General features: G+C 42.0%; 1 protein-coding gene across 1 annotated transcript; it reads right to left on the reverse strand.

The window, feature by feature from the left end:
* Nucleotides 1–367: 367 nt before the first annotated feature.
* LOC104959051 (coiled-coil domain-containing protein 18-like) lies at nucleotides 368–17,748 on the reverse strand. Its single transcript, XM_010786903.1, has 19 exons — nucleotides 17,602–17,748; nucleotides 17,180–17,459; nucleotides 16,244–16,331; nucleotides 14,915–15,132; nucleotides 14,269–14,379; nucleotides 13,829–13,960; nucleotides 13,602–13,736; nucleotides 12,946–13,023; nucleotides 12,356–12,472; nucleotides 12,059–12,226; nucleotides 10,429–10,571; nucleotides 9,213–9,376; nucleotides 8,081–8,294; nucleotides 6,068–6,167; nucleotides 5,798–5,935; nucleotides 5,350–5,490; nucleotides 4,800–4,925; nucleotides 2,487–2,909; nucleotides 368–1,165 (listed from the first exon to the last, which is right to left on the reverse strand). The coding sequence occupies exons 1-19, from the start codon at nucleotides 17,718–17,720 to the stop codon at nucleotides 368–370; spliced, it is 3,693 nt and encodes a 1,230-aa protein (XP_010785205.1). The 5' UTR covers nucleotides 17,721–17,748.
* Nucleotides 17,749–18,357: the final 609 nt, after the last annotated feature.

The raw sequence follows: 18,357 nt of genomic DNA on the forward strand, positions 1-18,357 counted from the left end.
AAGAAGACAGACAGGCCATTTCTCAATCGCGAATACACATGCTGCAGAGCAACTATTTCAAGTATACTACGTCAGAGTGGCGCAGAATGCTGGGCATTTAACATGCATTTAAACAGTCCTTCGGCGCCACTCGATGACGTAGTATACTTGAAATAGTGGCTCTGCAGCAGTTTTACTTGGGATTGAGAAACGGCCACAGACAAAAAGTAAACACTTACGGGAACAGCAGAAGAAGACAGACAGGAAGTCAACACAATAGGGAACAGCAGAAGAAGACAGACAGGAAGTAAACACTAACGGGAACAGCAGAAGAAGACAGACAGGAAGTCAACACAATAGGGAACAACAGAAGAAGAAAGACAGGAAGTTAACACTGAGGTGTAATCAGCTGGATAATGTGTTGCAAGTCATCCTCTGTATATCTCAAGACAGGAGGAGTTGTTACCTGCAGTGTGAGGCTGCTCTGTGACGGCCTTGTGGAGCTCCATAAAGACGCATCCTCCTGCATGGCTAACGTCTTGTTAACAAACCTCAGCATCCCTGTCAGTGAACTCATGTCCCCCTCCACCTCCTCCCCCACCAGGGTGTTCACAGACTCCCTCCTGGACTCACTGATCTGCTCCTCGTCGTCTCCCAGCTGCATGGAGGGAGCTTCCGTGTCTCTTCCATGTTCTTTTGTTTCCACCCTGTATGTAAGAGGGTTGAAGGAGAGGTCAGAGGTCACTGTGGTCTCCACGGCGCTGAGACCCTGCCAGCTGTGGTCCACCGTGTTAGGGAAAGAGGAGCCGGAGGTTGGGGACTCCCACGGATGCTTGCTCAGAGCCTCCATCAGGGTTTCCTTCAGGCTCAGGGGGAGATCCAGAGAGGAGTCCACGCTGTTGCTCAGCCAGTCGCATGATTGGATGGAGAGACGAGGGGCGGAGGCTGGACGAAGGTAGGTGTGAGGCGGGGGTGTTAAGCGAGGGCGAGGCAAGTGAGCGTGCTCAGGAGAGGGGAGGGTTGTTGGAGTGTTATGGGGGGAGGAAGGAGGGGAGGAGCACTCTGAGGAGTGTGTGACTGTGCTCAGAGCGGGGAGGGAGGGGGTGTGGGTGTACAGGTGGTGCTGCCGCTCAGCAGCTCGCTCCAGGCTGGAGATCCTGGCCTGGAGACGGGTCACCTCAGACTCCTGCAGCCAGACCAGAACACAAGGATTATTTGAGGGTCTCCACAGCTTATTAAACATCACATTCAAGGTTTTATGAAGGTTTTTCCAGGCCCTATTTTCTCAAAGTGAAGGAGCAAACACAGTATAGTTTGAGACATGGAGCAAAGTTAATGACGTCCCTTTCCTCGCAACAGGTGGCGTATGAGAAAATTACACAAATGTGGGAGATACTTGCAGAAGGCGTACAAAATAATTAAAGAATTTAGCTTGTTATTATTATTTTCTTAGATTTTTTATAATCTTTTAATGTTGTTTTATAATGTGCTTCTGTTGCACTGTGTCATAATGCGTTTAATGTATTGCTAATGCTACTCTCAGACTCCTGCAGGTAGGCCAGAACCGGTTTGTTCAGGGTTTTTCTCAAACATCAAATATTTCAAATACTTTTCAGGCCCAACTCACTGTGATTCAAAGATGGAGACACAAAAGAATGCTAATTCCTGTCACATGTTTTCTTTGCAGGTGGCCACATGAAAAGAAATTCTCGAGTTATGGGATTCATGACCTGTGGGAACCATGTTTTTTTCTGAATATAATTGAGACAGTTCCATAATGCAACTTTCAGACTTCTGCAGGTAGAAAACAACACATCTTCTTTAACATCAAATTCAAGGACATTTTACAGGAATTTTCAGGCTCAATTCCCTGAAATTCAAGGACAGCATGCTTTGGGACACTGAACACAGTTAATTCCTGTCACATGACATCGTGTGATGTAGCGTTTGATATGATGACAGTACATGGCATATTAACACATTTTAAGTAAACTTACTTTATTGCCAAAGAGTTAGAATTAGTATCCATTTTGAAAAACGCTCAAGGCCTTGACCCCACCTCCTTAAGATCACAAGCTTTTAATGATTTCAAGGATCCACTGGAATAATATTTTTTCTTTTTTTTTTAACTGAAAATAAATGTACAGACAATTCAATTTTTTCGTTTTCCTGAACAGTCTTAAACCTAAAATTCAAAGACCCAGGCCCATTTCTTTCAAATTCAAGGAGAGATACAGAATACATAATCTTATTTTAATCACCAATTCTAATATTCAATTTTGTTAGTTCCGGTGACCAAAAATATGTATTTCTAGAAGTCTGGGGCTAACTTGTTTCTTTAGCCTATTTCGGGGAATTATTTTCATCAGACATTATGACCAGATTTTAAATTTGTCGGCCTTTAACAGATGTTTTCTGGTCAAAATCAGGTACATATTGGCTAACAGAAACACTGCCGTATACCCTTCCATAATGCAGCTTCCATCACTCTCACTAGAGCACTGTACCTTGATGAGCATGGACTCGTCGGAGGTCTCCATGGTCCTCCTGGAGGCCTGCAGCTGAGCCTGCAGCTGGGCAGCCTGGACTCTGGAGTGCTGTAGCTGGGTGCTGAGCAGCTCCAGCTGGGTGTGGAGCTGAAGGTTCTGGGCCCGGGTCTGCTGGTACAGGACCCTGCTCTGCTCCAGCTGAGCTCCACTCTGACGGAGCTGCGTCTCAGCCTGATCTCTCTGAGTTTGGAGGAGACCGACTTGGCTCCGGGCGCGATCCAGCTCCTCTTTGGTCTGGTCCAGCTGGGTTTTGGTTTGGTCCAGTTGGTTCTGGCTCTGCTGGAGTTTAGTGGCGAGCTGCTCCTGAGATGAGAGCATGGTGGAGGAGATCTGAGAGGAGACTTTGAGGAGCTGAGCTCGGGTCTGCTGCAGGGACTCCAGCTGGGAGAAGGAACAAGATGAGACAAGTTGGGACTAGTGGCTTGATGTGCTCTCACATTAAAGACGTGGTCAACGTGATGCCACCCCAGTCTGTGGAATAAAAATGTGAAAGCCTCTAGTTTGGTATAGTTCCTGTCACCATCTTGGTTTCTCGGAGCAAGATGAGGGCCTGTAGTAAACATAACGTTATCCACTTATCGTTAAAAATATGAACATGACTTCAATCATTCTTTTCGTTATTAACTTATATGAACATGCTGCAATGTGTTAAAAATATTGTATATTAATATGATATATAAACATCACTCCCTTATTTGTACAATACCAACTTATTGTATGGTATACGAGCACGACCTCAAACATTTTTATGTTATCTATTTATCCTACAATATATCAACCTGACCTAGATCATTTATATGTTGTTCACTTATTGTATGGACATGACCTTGATAATTCTTAATTAGAAAAACGTATTTTCCAAAATAACGCCGATTTAAATAAATCCCAAAACGGGTGTAATTTTTAGGCTTTCGTTTAATCGTTTGTATAAACATGACCATCCATTTTTACATTTACGATTATCGTACCATATATGGACACGACCTAAAAAAAAAAGTAATACGTGACCGAAAAAATGTTGACATTAACATCGTATTGTACAGTAAATATAAACATAACTTGGCCAGAATAAACAGCAGGGTATACTCTACCATTAAAAGACATTTACCATTTTATTACAGAGACATTGCACATTTTTGTTAACGGAGCCTGAGAGTCCATTTCATCTTCTTTGGTTGTTTTTTAATGTATTTGGAATATGTAAAAAAAAAGGAAAAATATCACATTCAAGCTCTGAATCTAAATGAAAAGTAAATTGCTCTCAATATAGCTCATTGTTGTAATGGATTTAGATTCCTTGTCACATGATAGGGATGTTTTTGTTCCAAAAGTGTAAATATTTCTAACACATTGCAGCATTCTAGTGTTTGAGCACTCCGTGTGCATGGATTTAAGGGCACTTGTACAACCACTATGGCACTTTCACATTGGCTTCGCTTCTTCAGACCCAGAGACCATTTCCCCTTTCATACACTATGGGTCCACTTCATTTCTAAGTTAACTAACAGCAGGAATTAATACGTTATTATCAGCTGTCGGAGAGATAAGGCTTTAGGAACAATGGTGTAGTTTACGTTTATAAGGACAAAAAGAGGAAAGAAAACAGATGAAAAGGGAACAACACAAACCCTAAGCACATAGATGGGGAGAGAAATGGAGAGCAGACTGGGGTTTTTCTAGTGGCGTCACATTCTTCTGATAATGTAATGATGTGAGAGTGAAGCTTATCACAAAAATCATTAAGTCTTAGTCAAGAGCAAGAACAACTTAAAGCTTTACATGTTCTTGAACCTGATATACAAACATTAGGTTCATATCAGTATGTAGTGTCTCTCCTGTGACATGTCTCCATGCTTTAAGGTTCAAAAAGCTCTTTATTGCTCTCATACTGCCTGTGCTGCAGCACCTCTTTTCACTGTCTGAAACCAGAGCCCAGTCTGCTCTGATTGGTTAGCTGGCCGGCTCTCTGTTGTGATTGGTCAACCGCTTAGAGATGTCCCGCCTCTTAGATATCATGTACGTTGTGTTGGAGCGCTATTCAATAGAAGTGCGAGTGTTACATAGTGATGTCACAATGTTATAGAATTAAAAAAAGGAGTCCAATGGGGGAGCGAAACTCAGGGATTTTAGCCTTTGCAGACCATTAACATGCACTACAACCTACAGAACACACTACAGGAAAGGGAAAAACCTAAAAAAAAAGAATAGGGCCTTTGATGCATTATGTGGAAGCCGAGGACACCATGTATGAAGCCCCACTCCCTGCTGTACCTCTTTGCTGTGCTGCTCCCTCTCCTGCTCCAGCTCCTGCTCTAAAGACGTGACCATGCTCTGCAGCCCGGCCTCCAACTGCAGCTTCAGAGCCAGCTCCTCCTCCAGCTCGCACAGCCGGGCCTCCTGCACACACACCACAGAGAAATTACTGGCAGTAGTAGTAACAAAAATGTCCGCCTCAACGAGACATTCCATCTCCGACAGGAAAGAAAACACATTTGCCCTGCACTGTTTTGCTTCCACAAAATGTCGTTTTTCAGACTAGTGCAGAGAAAACGTGCAACAATGTACATTAAGGTGTATATCTTTTTCAAATGTGATTATTTGCCAATGCAGATTTTTCTTATATTTGCAAAAAAGCAAGCATTAGATATTTATCATTTGTGCATTTAAATATACAATCAAACCTAACAATTAGCATAATTTGTCCTCTATGATGTAAGTTATCTTATGATATATAGTGGTGAACATTTTCTAACTCATTTAAATGTAGTGTCTCCCCTTAACACCAGATTATAAATAATAATAAATGGTGCTTTTGCATCACCTTCTCTTTTTTATGCAGCTTGGTGGCGTGCAGCTCTCTGGTTAAATCCTCACATCGACGTTCAGCTTCCTCAAGTTGTTGCTGTATAGAGTGAAGCTGTTGCTGACACACACGCAGCTGCTGATCATGCTCCTGGGATTCCTACACCATAAATAAACAGACACAGTTTGAGGATTAACATTAGAACACAACTCATTTCAGGTAAGGGTCTGTTCATAGTTTGCAATGTTTGTTTCGAAAGAGAATCTTTGAAAATACTTTTACCACACCAGCTTACAAGATGTATTACTTCTAGCTGCTGACTGATCCGCCCTCTGCTAAAGTCATAGCACATGCAGTTGTTTTCTTGCTTTCAGTGAATTGAATTAAGCGGTCCATTGGTCCATGGCCGGGTTTACACAACCTTTCCTCAAATGTTCAGCCCTTTGACTGTGTGTGTGTTTCTGACCTTCATGCTTGTGTGTGTGAGCTCCCTCTGTGTGTCTCTCAGCTCTCTCTCTCTGGCCTCCAGGCTCTGCTGCAGTGACTCCACCTTCCTCTCCATCTCCTGCTTGTGCTCCCTGATGGCCACTTCCAGGTGACCCAGCTGAGGAGTACAGGGCGGGACACAAGAAAACACAGAGGAAAAATGAGGAAAGGGATGACATAAAAACATATATCCAAATAAAATGTAATACACTGAACAGTGTGTGCGTGTGCGTGTGTGTGTGTGTTGTACCAGCTGTGCTCTCTGTTCGAGCTCCTCCTGTCTCTCCTTCAGTGCATGGTCCATGTCTAAGACCTCTTGAGTCCTCTCCTCCAACTCCCTCTGGGTCTCACTGTAAGGCAACACGTACTTTAATGAAACAAATGTGACAGAAAAGAACTGCGCACTGAGTAGTAAGTGAGTGTGTGAATGCATTATTTCATGATAAGGGACTATTGTTTATTGTTGGCCTTTTTTTAGGTTGATTTGAGTGCTTACAACATGAACAAGGGATCATCATCATCATCATTCTTTTTTACTTCATAGAAACTCATGACTGTAGCCTAGCCCTAGATTATTACAACTCTTATGTTCTTCTCTAGAGGGCATTTCTGTACTGAGCGTCAGCATGTCCCTGCTACTGCCTGAGCTCAGTGTCCTCTAAAACAGCAGTTCTTAACCTTTTTAAGGACACGACTCCTAAGCAATAATGTGACTTTGTGACCTAGTTGTCTAATTTGCTCCAGTCGCTGTGGATTTTTGACGATTCTAGTCCTCACTCACTTATAGTCCGCTGTCAGAAACTCATGCAGCACACTTTGACTCTCAGAAATACACTTTTCACAAATCTATTTTGAACAAATATTATCACCGGTAAGGCAATGTAATGTAATAGTCATTTCACAGTCTAAAATATTATTATAAAAACATATAACATAAATATTAAAATAAATATATAACAATATTTTGCACTGAGTTATTTAATGTATTTATTCAATGCTATATGGCAGGGATCACCAACTACATTTGTCCAAGGGCCAAAATTGATCCAAGACACTTTTGCGGACCAGCGATTTTTATATATAGCCCTGGGGGGAGTAGAGCACGCTACTGCAGGGAGCATAAAGCAGCAGCTGCTGGCTCTCTGTTGGACACTGTTATCCCCCTGTGTGCGTTGCATGTACAGTGAAGTCGCCGAAGCCGCCTCGCAGCGGGGCTACTTCTGCGGAGCGCATAAAGCAGACTCTTCACGCCAACGAAGGATCACTTCTTCTTCAAGGCAGGGAAGGCTACGCAGTACACATTCTACTATCCCGCAGCTGCTGCCTCTCTGTTGGACTCCGGTACTGCACATTTCTCACGAGACATTGTAAAAAAAAAAATGAGTGGGGGGTGAATGCACTAACCACTCCGCCAACGCCACAGTAACCCCCGTCGTGCGGGCCGGATGAGAATGTCTGGCAGGCCGGATGTGCCAGTTGATGGTCACTGCTATATGGAGACCCCTGGAATTACCTTAGGACCCTAATGGGGGTCCTGAACCCCAGGTTGAGAACGACTGCTCTATAAGACACTAATATGGGAATGAATGATAGGACTTGTGAAATATTTTCTTTTCTATAAAACATTTTCAATCCTTCATGAGTGCTTGGTGTACAATAGCTGTAAAAAGTGTGTTATTCAAACATACAAACTTTTTTTATCTGATGTTGTTTTAAATAAATATGTATAACATTAGAAAACCAAAACATGTGTACATTCACCCAGCAAATTACAAAATACATTACAATACAGTACACAATGGGCCCTATTCTGCTCATTTAGCAGTATAGTGTGTGGGAGAGAAACTCCCTCTGGAGGGAACACAGGGATTTTAGCCTTTGCAGACCATTTACAGGCACACAAACCTATGACACTAAAGGTAAAGGAAACCCCAAAAAGCATATTAGGGGTCATTTACAATAACAATCTGAAATTCATATTACATCATGATTTCATCAGAGAACACAGATGTAGCCACAGTATCCAGAAGTCATACATCCAAAGTGAGAGCTGGAGTGAGGCTCTGGGGCAGTAAGAGGCTCCATGTGTGTCAGCTTGTGACTTTGTGCTACAACATGAACAATGTTTACATTGATTCACACCTGGGGCCGATGCAGTGCAGGATTTTCTTCTGAGCAACAACACATGGACGTCATCTCCACTTGAGGCTCGTCCCTTGTTCCTGTGAGCAGAAGGATATTTCACACAAGGGCGTGACCTCACCTAAGTTGGATTGTCAGTTTTTTCACCGAGGCTTGCCTCTCGTCTGCGGTGGTTTGGGTTCTCTGCAGAACGTCTCGGAGTTCCCGCAGCTGCTCCAGAGTCTCGGTCAGCTCGGTGCGCACCGCCTGCAGCTGGCCCTCCAGGACCTGCAGCCGCTGGAAGACGTTGCTCCTGTCGGCCTCACAGCGGTGCAGCTGCTCCTCCAGGTCCATCACTGGAGGGGCAAGAAGGAAACATTACTTTATGCACATATATGCAGTTTTTAGAGCAAGCGCAAACCCACTAAAAGTAAGGAATATACTTCCTCCCCATGCTAGTAGATAAGTATGTTTTTCTTCTAGTGTTTCACCTTCAGAGTCATAAGTGCCCCAGAAAGGAGGGTTAGCAAAGGAGAATGGTCCTTTCTTATTAAGTGTCTCTTTCATTCCCTTAAACCAGAGTTGCCGATTGTTGGAGCAGTGAGAGACTCATAGAGTTTTATTTTGGTTCCAGCCTCCAAATAAATGTGGTTTTATTGAGTTGTATTTTCGCTTCTCTTGAGTTTGAATTGTGTTTGACTCGATGAACAGTGTGTTTGAATATTGTTTCTGTCCAAGGAGCCTGGTGGCTTTGGGCACAGCGAATAACAGCTGTTTCTTTTCACATTTTACTCTATGGATAAGATTTGTTTAACTCACCAGAAAAGGAGATTGTTGTGTAAAGACATTTGAAATAAGAACAAAGATATTTTTCATTTGTTTAATTGTATTCCCTGAGAACTTTAAATGAAGTGTGTTTCATCATTATCAGAGAATACCGATCTCTTGAGTCTGGTAGCTTGGTGGAGAGAGTAATGACTGTGTGTCTTGTGTGGTTATAACATGTCATTATTATCCAAATCCCTGTCAATTGATTTATCAGGTATTCACTTCAAAGCGCGTCATTATAGCCTTGTGATGTACATAGGACATTTAGCGTGTAAGTTCCATCACTGAGCGTATCCCTTTCCTACCATGACTGTAGCCGAGTCACGCCTGATGTTAGTGGCTTTTTGTCCAGTGGGAAAGTAGGTCAGTTCTACCGATTTAAAAACCAGAGCCGTGTCGGCTTCTATGGTCTCTTCTCTGAAAAATAAAAACATGTCAAAACGTACCCATGTCACTCTTGCTGTTGAGCAGGCTCCTCAGCTGCTGCAGGCTTTCGTCCATGCAGCTGATCTGAGAAGTCTTGACGCTGACATCCCTCTGCAGGCGATGCAGCTCTGAATCTTTAGAAACCAGCTCCCCTCGACACTTTACCATTTCTGATTTCAGATGGCTGCAGTAAGCACAAAGAGGAAACACAAACAAACAATCATCAGTGGGTTTGTACAGCAAACAAAAGGCGTAAATACTATTTTTGGACAAAAAGCTGCTGTAAAAGGGAAGAAAATAAGACATATGAAGCCTAAAGCAGTATGCACGTGGCATTGTTCCTTCGGTTTCCTCACCTCGCTGTAAGCATGGCACCCATCGTAGACTTAAAGGAAGGAAAATCCCTTAGAAACTGTTAAGTGAGCAATGCAAACATGCCCTCTGATGCCGTGTTTAAACCACCAACATGCTTTCGGAGCATTCAAAAGGGCACAAAAAGAGAAATAACCAGCAGAACTATGGAATGAGATAACTCCACAAACACCAGGCTTCTATCTCACAGTTTCAAACTAAGATCTCAATTGATATGTTTAAGGGTGAGAGGAGCAGGGAGGGAGGGCTGCTTCATGCCTGCAGACAAATGGGATGTGGTGTAATCATAAGACTGTCCCACAGACTGCTGAGGCGTTCGATTGCCTTTGCTGCGGGTCAAGAAGAACAGCACGCAAAGAAACATTCTGTTAAAAATAGCAACAAACAAAAGCCCCACACAAAGAGTGCTGGGAAATACACTCAGCACTACAAGTTTGTACCTTCAGGCTATTTGTTTTTCTTTCTTAAAATAGAAAAGAGACTACATTTAGATTTTTCCAACAAAAACAAGTGAAAGGAACATGGTATGCTTTAAGTGGCAGTGGTATTTGTATAGCCCAATGTCACTCATGTTTGTACAGGTTGTACTAACAAGAATGACAGTGTAAAAAGAGTGAATGTTAAATAAAAATAAAGTGAAATAAAATAAAGTAACTTAGTGGTCCCAACATCTGGGTTGATTCTGCATCTTAACCGTGTGTGTGTGTGTGTGTGTGTGTGTGTGTGTGTGTGTGTGTGTGTGTGTGTGTGTGTGTGTGTGTGTGTGTGTGTGTGTGTGTGTGTGTGTGTGTGTGTGTGTGTGTGTGTGTGTGTGTGTGTGTGTGTGTGTGTGTGTGTGTGTGTGTGTGTGTGTGTGTGTCTCACCCCACACTCTCTGCCAGCTGTGTGTTCTGCTGGGTGACCTCCTGCAGCTCCCCCTCTCTCCTCTGGACGTCCTGCTCCCTGCTCCTCACCTCGCCCTGCAGAGACGCCCGGGCCCGCTCCAGCTGCTGCTCCACACTGGACACCTGCACACAAACACCACATTTATTGCCACACCATTATTCACTGTTCTATTGGCCCAAAAAATTCATTATTTTAATGTAACATTGTCTTGCTTACAAAGACCTACGGAAGAGCATTAGGGTCAAATTAAACATTTGGATTATTTTGCATTTGTTTTGAATTGTCAGTATATGCGCTTAACCTAATAGTTTGATTTATTCTGACCATGTATTTTATTCTTGACGTCTTTGTTCTCAAAAAGGGTGTATCAAATGTATTTTCCACATTTTATCTTTATTAAAACACTTTGACTTACAATTTTAATATTGTTATTTCAACTCTACTAGGAATGGTATTTCAACTTTTTCTCAATATTTTCAATTTATTCTCACCATTTCAGCTTCAACCACAAAACGGAAAATAAATCCTGCTTCTTATTTTTGTTTACTTCATGTCTTGCCCTCATACCTTTCTGTTTAGGCCTGACTAGCAATCAGAACAGAGACGAACACAGTGTCATCCTTTAGGGCAATCTGTTGTCTAGTGTGTTAGCAGGGTCCCTCTTCTCTACAGAGAGGCTCCACATCACCCTCCCTGAGCTCACTGAATGGAGACTGTTGTCCTCTGTCTGTTGTGAAGGACTGAAAGTACAACCAGCTCCTAAAATGTGCTGAGCCGGAAAATAAATGTCATGCTAACATAGATATATTCTTTCAAGCAATGATTCAGTCACAGTTTTTATCAGTGAACTTAATGTCTTATGTCATTCAATAAAAAGCATTTTGCAGTATTTCTGTCACCCTCTAAAGATGGCCAACTGGAAGCCTTGAACAAATCATTAAAAACCAAGATAAAAACACTTAATAACAGTTCATTAATCACGTGCATTGATCTTACATTTTCAGAGGAACAAGCCTCTGGAGAAACACTAACTAAAGGGGAAAGTGCTCTATCTAATTTTTAAATAGAAGAAGATTCAAAGGCTCTATTGTCATATGCACAATAGCTTCAGCGTAGTTTTGGTAGAAACATCTTAAGAGCCAGGCAGGTGCAAACGCATAACAACGGCCCAAAACATTTCCATTAGGAGAAATGCTTTTTCATAATTGTATTTGTTTGTCAGTATATTTGAAACAACTAGGTTATCTGCGTTAGCTAGCTAGCTTACAGCAGATCTGCAATAATAGCAGGAGTCATGTGATCACATTTTTTAAATAAGCCAATAAAGCATCCATATTAGGTAGGTTTCCAGTGACAGCTTGTTCAAGTTTTGGCATTTTTTTTTTTTATATATAATTGAGACATAAAAATACATTTAAAAAAAATGCAAGAAGAAATAGAAATGTAAAAGAATGACACTATGGTGCATTGCTTTTGACGAGGAGCCTTCTTTGGATAATTCTGAGCTGACTGCAATAACCTAAATGGTGGTGAAGACAACAACTCCCAGTACCCTACACTTCTTCCATGCAAAAAAGAGATATTGTGCATTTGACTTTCTCCAGTTGACCTGTTCCTGCAGCTGGCTCTGACTCTCCTCCAGCTCCGAGATGTGAGCAGAGCTCTCGGTCAGCATGCTCTGCTGCTGCTGCAGAGAGAGCTGCAGCTGCAGGTTCTGCTCACCAGAGCTCTGACACACCAGGGTGGTGCTGTGGAGCTTCTCCTGCAGGGAGGATACCTGAGGAGGGAGGAACAGGGGGGAGGAACAGGGGGGAGGATCAGGGGGGAGGATCAGGGGGGAGGATCAGGGTTGCATACAGAAAAGGAGAGGAGAGAAGATCGAGATATTAGTGTGTTCACACTGTACCTTGTCTTTGTTCTTCTGCAGCTCACTCTCATAGTTCTTCGTCACCTCCTCCATCTGCTGCAGGTAGAAGACCAGCTCCTCTCTGCACTCTGACAGAGACGTCTGCAGTTCACTCACCTGACGTACGAACACATGGAAGGTGCTTACAAGTGTTTATGCTGGAATTCATTCAATATACCAGATGTTTTTGTACATCTAAAAGGTCCAGTGTGTTAAATGAAGTGGCATTGTGCAGCAAGCTCGCAGATAGTAACCAACTGGATCCTCCGCTCACCCTTCCCTTTCTAAACGTGTAGAGAATTGGTCTTTAGGTGCCGTAAACCCGTGAAAAGACCTCTCTGGAGTGTGATTGGTTTGTCCGTTCTGAGCTACTGTAGAAACATGGCAGACTCTGTGAAGACGACCTGCTCCATATACAGATATAAAGGGCCCTATCTAAGCTATAGACAGCACCAGGATTCTTGGTGAGTGTACACAAACAAAAACATAGCATAGTGTGTTTTCCATTTCTGCCAATAGATCTCCTACACTCTAAACACTGGAGCTTTTCATCTCACTGTTTGTCTTTGGTAACATGTCTTTGTGCAAACCTTGGTGGCAGACTGAGTCGCCTGCTCTTCCAAACGCTTCAGCAACTCCTCGTTGTTTTGCACTTCATCCTGCCTCTGCTGTAATTCAATCAAAACAAATAGAAAACAACTGGATGAAAAAGGTACAATCTTTCAACTAACTTCAGTCCTTATTTTAACTTTCACATTTTCATTCAATATTACTATTTTAACTCTTAAAAGCCCATTGGTCCATAGGACAATAGAGTGCTTCAGAAAACCCCACAAATATCATGTTTTTGTCCCATAGGACAAAAGATGGCTACATATTGTTTTGAAGCCCTTGCTTTAGATGGAAAGCTTGATATATTACAATGTATGATTGTAGGATGTAATGGCCGTGGGATAAAACATTTTGGGGACATTTCGGACCTTAAGGGTCTTTTGCATTTTTTTTTTTTTAATACACACTTTATTGAACTTTAGTTAATCCTAAATAAAAATAAATTGAAATGGAAACCAGACCAGAATCTATGCCATATGCATTAAGACAGCCAAAGTTTTCCAAAGATGAAAAAGACAAACATTTCCCTAGTGAGGCACAAGGGTCAAAGTAGTTGTAGCTTAATCTGAAAGGGTTCCTGTGCTTGCCCCAGAGAAGGTGGAAAGGCACAGATATGCTTTAAGACTGTCCTGACCTGTGTGAGTTGTTCCACGGAGCTCTGCAGCAGGAAAGCAACCTCCTGAGCCTCGTCTCTCTCCGTCTGGACTGAGCCTAGATTCTGCTCCATCTCCAACACCCGAGTCTCAGCCTCCTCCACACACAGCTGAAGCTGCAGAGGACAGGTAAAAAAGAGTTTATAGTGATGAATGAAACAGACTCAGGTGGGGTGTGGGGGGGCTGCAGAGTGGAGAAGTAGATCACCATTTCTATTCTGTGCTGATGCTCAGTCAGTTGGTGCGATTGAGAGTTTTGACAGCTCTCCAAAGACTGCTGGTACTCTTTCTGCTTTTTACTCATCATTGACTGGTAATGCTGAACAGTGGCCTTTTTCTCCTGTAATTACAAAAAGAAAGACACTAAATAACAAAGTTTTTTCAGCAAAAAATGTAAATGGTGGCGTTAGAGAATACATTTAGCATGTTTAAATGATAACCTGTGTCATGTAAAAAACACATTAAGATCGACAGAGTGTTTTCAAAGACCTTGTATGTATATTTTTATCAAACATACATATAAGAGTCAACAAAACCATTAATAAAACAAGTTGGAGCCAATATATATTTATCACTTCATCCTCTCTAATAATGCTAGTGTGTGTGTGTGTGTGTGTGTGTGTGTGTGTGTGTGTGTGTGTGCGTTACCAGTAGCTGATTCTCCAGCTCGGTGTTGGTCAGAGCAGCCTGACTGTAAGCAGAGGTCTTCTCCTGTAGCTGTTTCTCCAGCGCAGCCACACGTGCACTTTTTCTTTTCAACTAGAGTAAAGCAGAGATAAAAAACAATGAGTAAGAACCTATAAATCGGCTCTAACCTTTTTTTTTTATTGACAATATGCTTATTTTTCATGGCCGAGATGGCTTTTGTGAAATCCATGAAAAATAACAAACGAGTGATCGTAAAAATGCTATTTATATTATCAATGCTCTGAAATAATAGTGACTTGGTTTGGGAAATCAGGCTACGTGCAAAAGTATTAAGATCCCCTTACCTCAAAACATTGTTTTTCTTATATTTAGAGTCAGTAAAATATCTGACCTCGACTAGTGACTTATATCTCCGACTAAAGTTGTGCCCTGCTGAGAGGGTGGCGTCCGTGCACTAAAATCTGAGATTCAAAAGAACCCCAGGGAAACTTATGTAGACATTTTATAACTCCCTTTACCTACAAATTGACAGGAACATTTGATTTTGTATGTGGTAGACCCATGTTTAATATAATACGGGTCTGGATACAGTAAAATATATCAAAGAAATGATGAAGAGGATGACAGAGAGGACCTGAAACCTCACCTCCTTCTCTTTGTCGGTGGTGTGGCTGACTCTGTCCAGCAGCTCTGAGTGGAGTCTCTGGTAGTGGGAGGCTCTCTGGGCCATGGAGCTCTGCAGGGTGGAGGTCTCCTCCTGGGACCTGCTGAGACGCTCCTGCAGCCGCTCCACCAGACTGCTCTGTCTGCTCCGCTCTGCTTCCATCAGCTGCAGGGCGCGCAGCAGCTGCTGGTAGCCTTCACCTGCCAGGGGGGCCACGGGGAGGGGAAGAGAGGACAGGAATTACTCTTTAGAAAAAAATTATATATGCAATTTTTTTCTACTTTCACATTTTAACAACAAAAATCTATTTTTCTTTACAAGCTAAGGCGAAATTGTAGGTTGGAGGCGCTCGGTAAGCTTTTTTCTCTGCTGTATTTTTAATAATCAGACGTCCGATTACTATCATCCTTCATTTGAATAAAATAGTACAGTTAGTTCAAATGACTAAGATTGAAAACAAATTGAAATTCATTGACCTTGATTACAATAAAATGACTATAGGTTTGAAAGATGTTTGAAACGGGAAGGGGAATGGAAATGGAAATACTTAAATGTATAAAATATATAACTTGGGTCTAGTCATTTTTACACACATTTAACATATTACACTATTAATACTATTTTGAGATACTTTTATTTTATGCTACTTACTGTAGTACTTCTACTCCACTACAGTTCAGAGGTACATGGTGTACTTTTCCTCCACTACATGTATTTAATACCTTTAGTTACTTCACAGATGTGGATGAATGATGTGAAATATAATCAAGTGTTAAATCAGACTTTAGTTCCACCTGGAGTAAATCCACAAGCTACCCTGCAGTATACAAAGTCATACAAACTAGCTGCACCTTTACCAGCTTTGAGAACACTTTCATGATCAATCATTATAAAACATATCATATCTATTATTCTGAAATGGACCAATCTGCACAATGACTACTTTTACTGTCGCTTCTTTCACTATATTTTGATCCTATACTTTTGTACTTTTACTTGAGCAACATTTGAATGCAGGACTTTTACTGTAACAGAGTATTCCTACACTCTGGTACTTCTACTTTTACTGAAGTACAAGACCTGTACTTCTACGTTTACTCAAGTACAATATCTACTTCTTCTACTGCTTCCATCTCTGCTTTCACCTCATGAGCAAAAGGTATGCAGAATGAGCTTCTCATTCTTACTCCATGAAAAGTGGTGTATATAGTGTCATTCAAAAGGACCTTGCAAGGGGAGGCAGTCTTCAAATGGCCAGAAAACTTCACATCTCTGTTAACTGACATGGATAACTCCGAGGTCTCAGCATACCTGGCTTCAGATTCAGTAGGTGTGCAGTTCCTGAGTAGTCCACTGGGGGAAGCATGCAGGGCCTGACACACAGCGTCCCCACCACATCCTGAAATTAAAAGAAACAATATTAGATAATAGTGAACACATCCTTAGTGATAAAAATACAGGCTTAACGGATTTCATGTAAAGAGATTAGGTAATCAGCATTCAAAAAAATGATCACTGTATTACATTACAAAAACATTAAAAAAAGGAGTAATCAGATTACTGTTAAAACATTTTTAAACTAGCAGGATTATCATGATATAATGCGTTTTATGATAAATAATTATATATTATAGGTAGATACACTGTCTGAATTTATTTTAGCTTCACATTTATGCTACTTTTATTTATTTTAATGTGGACACCTGATTTATAAAACAAAAATACTGCGTTTGCTTTTAATTAATGTGTTAAATAAAACAGCATTTGTCAACTATACTATTCTGTAAACCTAAAATATAAGACGACACATTTTTGATACAAAATGTCTTCTTTTCTAAGGTTACATTGTTCTGTTGTGTTGTGTTAAACACTTCAGTAAAAAACATTTTATTGATATTTATCTTCTCTTGTATTTATTTGCAATGCATTTGACATTGAGGTAATCCAAAAGTATCGGAAAGCAATCAGATTACATTACTTTTATATTGTGATACTCAATACTATTTTTGATAGATTAGGTTACTGATTACTTCTTTCTTCTGAACAGGTATTGAGTTATTGTAACAGATTACATTTGGAAAGTAACCCTCCCAACCCTGTTAATATAGCAACTAGTTTTGGACATTCCCTGGTACACCAAAGCAAATAACTCATGATGTAACCATGAGGTCACTGTTGCAGACTTCACAGAATCATGGGACATTAGGTCACAAACAACACTGATTTGGGTATAGTACTCCTCTGGACCTCTCGTAGATGCAGCAGGGTCAGCGCGGCCTCCAGGCCGGCCAGCTCTGCCTCCCTCTGTTGGGCCTCCCTCTGGCTCTGGACCAGGCTCTGCTCCTGCCTCTGGGTCAGAGTTCGCAGGTTCTCCAGATCTGTTCGCAGAGAGGCCAGCTCCCTGAACTCAGCGCCCCTCTCCGTTAGCTGCCGTTCCAGCTGTAAGGCCTTTCGTCCGGCCTCCTCCAGCTGAGCCTGCAGGCCAGCAGCTGCAGACCTGGCCTGCCGCGCCTCCTCCGTCAGCTGGCTGCAGGCAGACAGGGGGTCATTGGGGATAGAATGTGTTAGCAAGCAAATCAAAGCTTTTCTTTCTCAAAGATTTGACTGATAATGACAAAAGGTCAGAAAGCCACGATGTGTTTCTACAAACATAAAATAAGGTTAGGTACCAGATTGTCTGACTCTGTTGGACCTTTCCCCTCTCCAACAGAGAGCACTTCACCTCCAACTGCTCCTTCTCTCTGTCACACTCAATGAGACTCTCTTTCAGTTTGCTCTCACTCTCCATCACCTTGAAAATACAAAGAAGGAATGGCATTTTTGGCTTTAATGTGCAACATTAAAGCAGTAATTTAAAATATATATATATTACATTGCATTTAGTTGACGCTTTTATCCAAAGCGACTTACAATAAGTGCGTTCGACCAACAAAATACAAACTTGAAGAAAACAGAATCATATAAGTACATCAGGTTTCATAGAGCTAAAACATTTCAAGTGCTACCTGGCTTTAGATAAGCCAGTCCTTTATTAGTATATAAGTGCTTTGTTAGTAATTCAATCGCTCGAAGTGGAGTCAAAAGAGATGAGTTTTCAGTCTGCGCCGGAAGATGTGTAAGCTTTCTGCTGTCCTGATTTCAATGGGGAGCTCATTCCACCATTTTGGAGCCAGGATAGCAAACCCACGTGTTTCTGCTGATGGGAACTTGGGTCCCCTCGCAGTGCGGGTGCAGCGAGCTGTTTGGCTGATATGATGCAGAGCGGAGTGCACGTGCTGGGGTGTACGGTTTAACCATGTCCTGGATGTAGGAAGGGCCAGATCCATTCGCAGCATGGTACGCAAGTACCAGTGTCTTGAAGTGGATTCTAGCAGTTACCGGAAGCCAGTGAAGGGAACGGAGGAGCGGCGCGGTGTGGGAGAATT

The sequence above is a fragment of the Notothenia coriiceps genome, unplaced genomic scaffold (genome assembly GCF_000735185.1).
Source record: "Notothenia coriiceps isolate Sejong01 unplaced genomic scaffold, NC01 NC01_scaffold00029784, whole genome shotgun sequence".
NCBI lineage: Eukaryota > Metazoa > Chordata > Actinopteri > Perciformes > Nototheniidae > Notothenia > Notothenia coriiceps.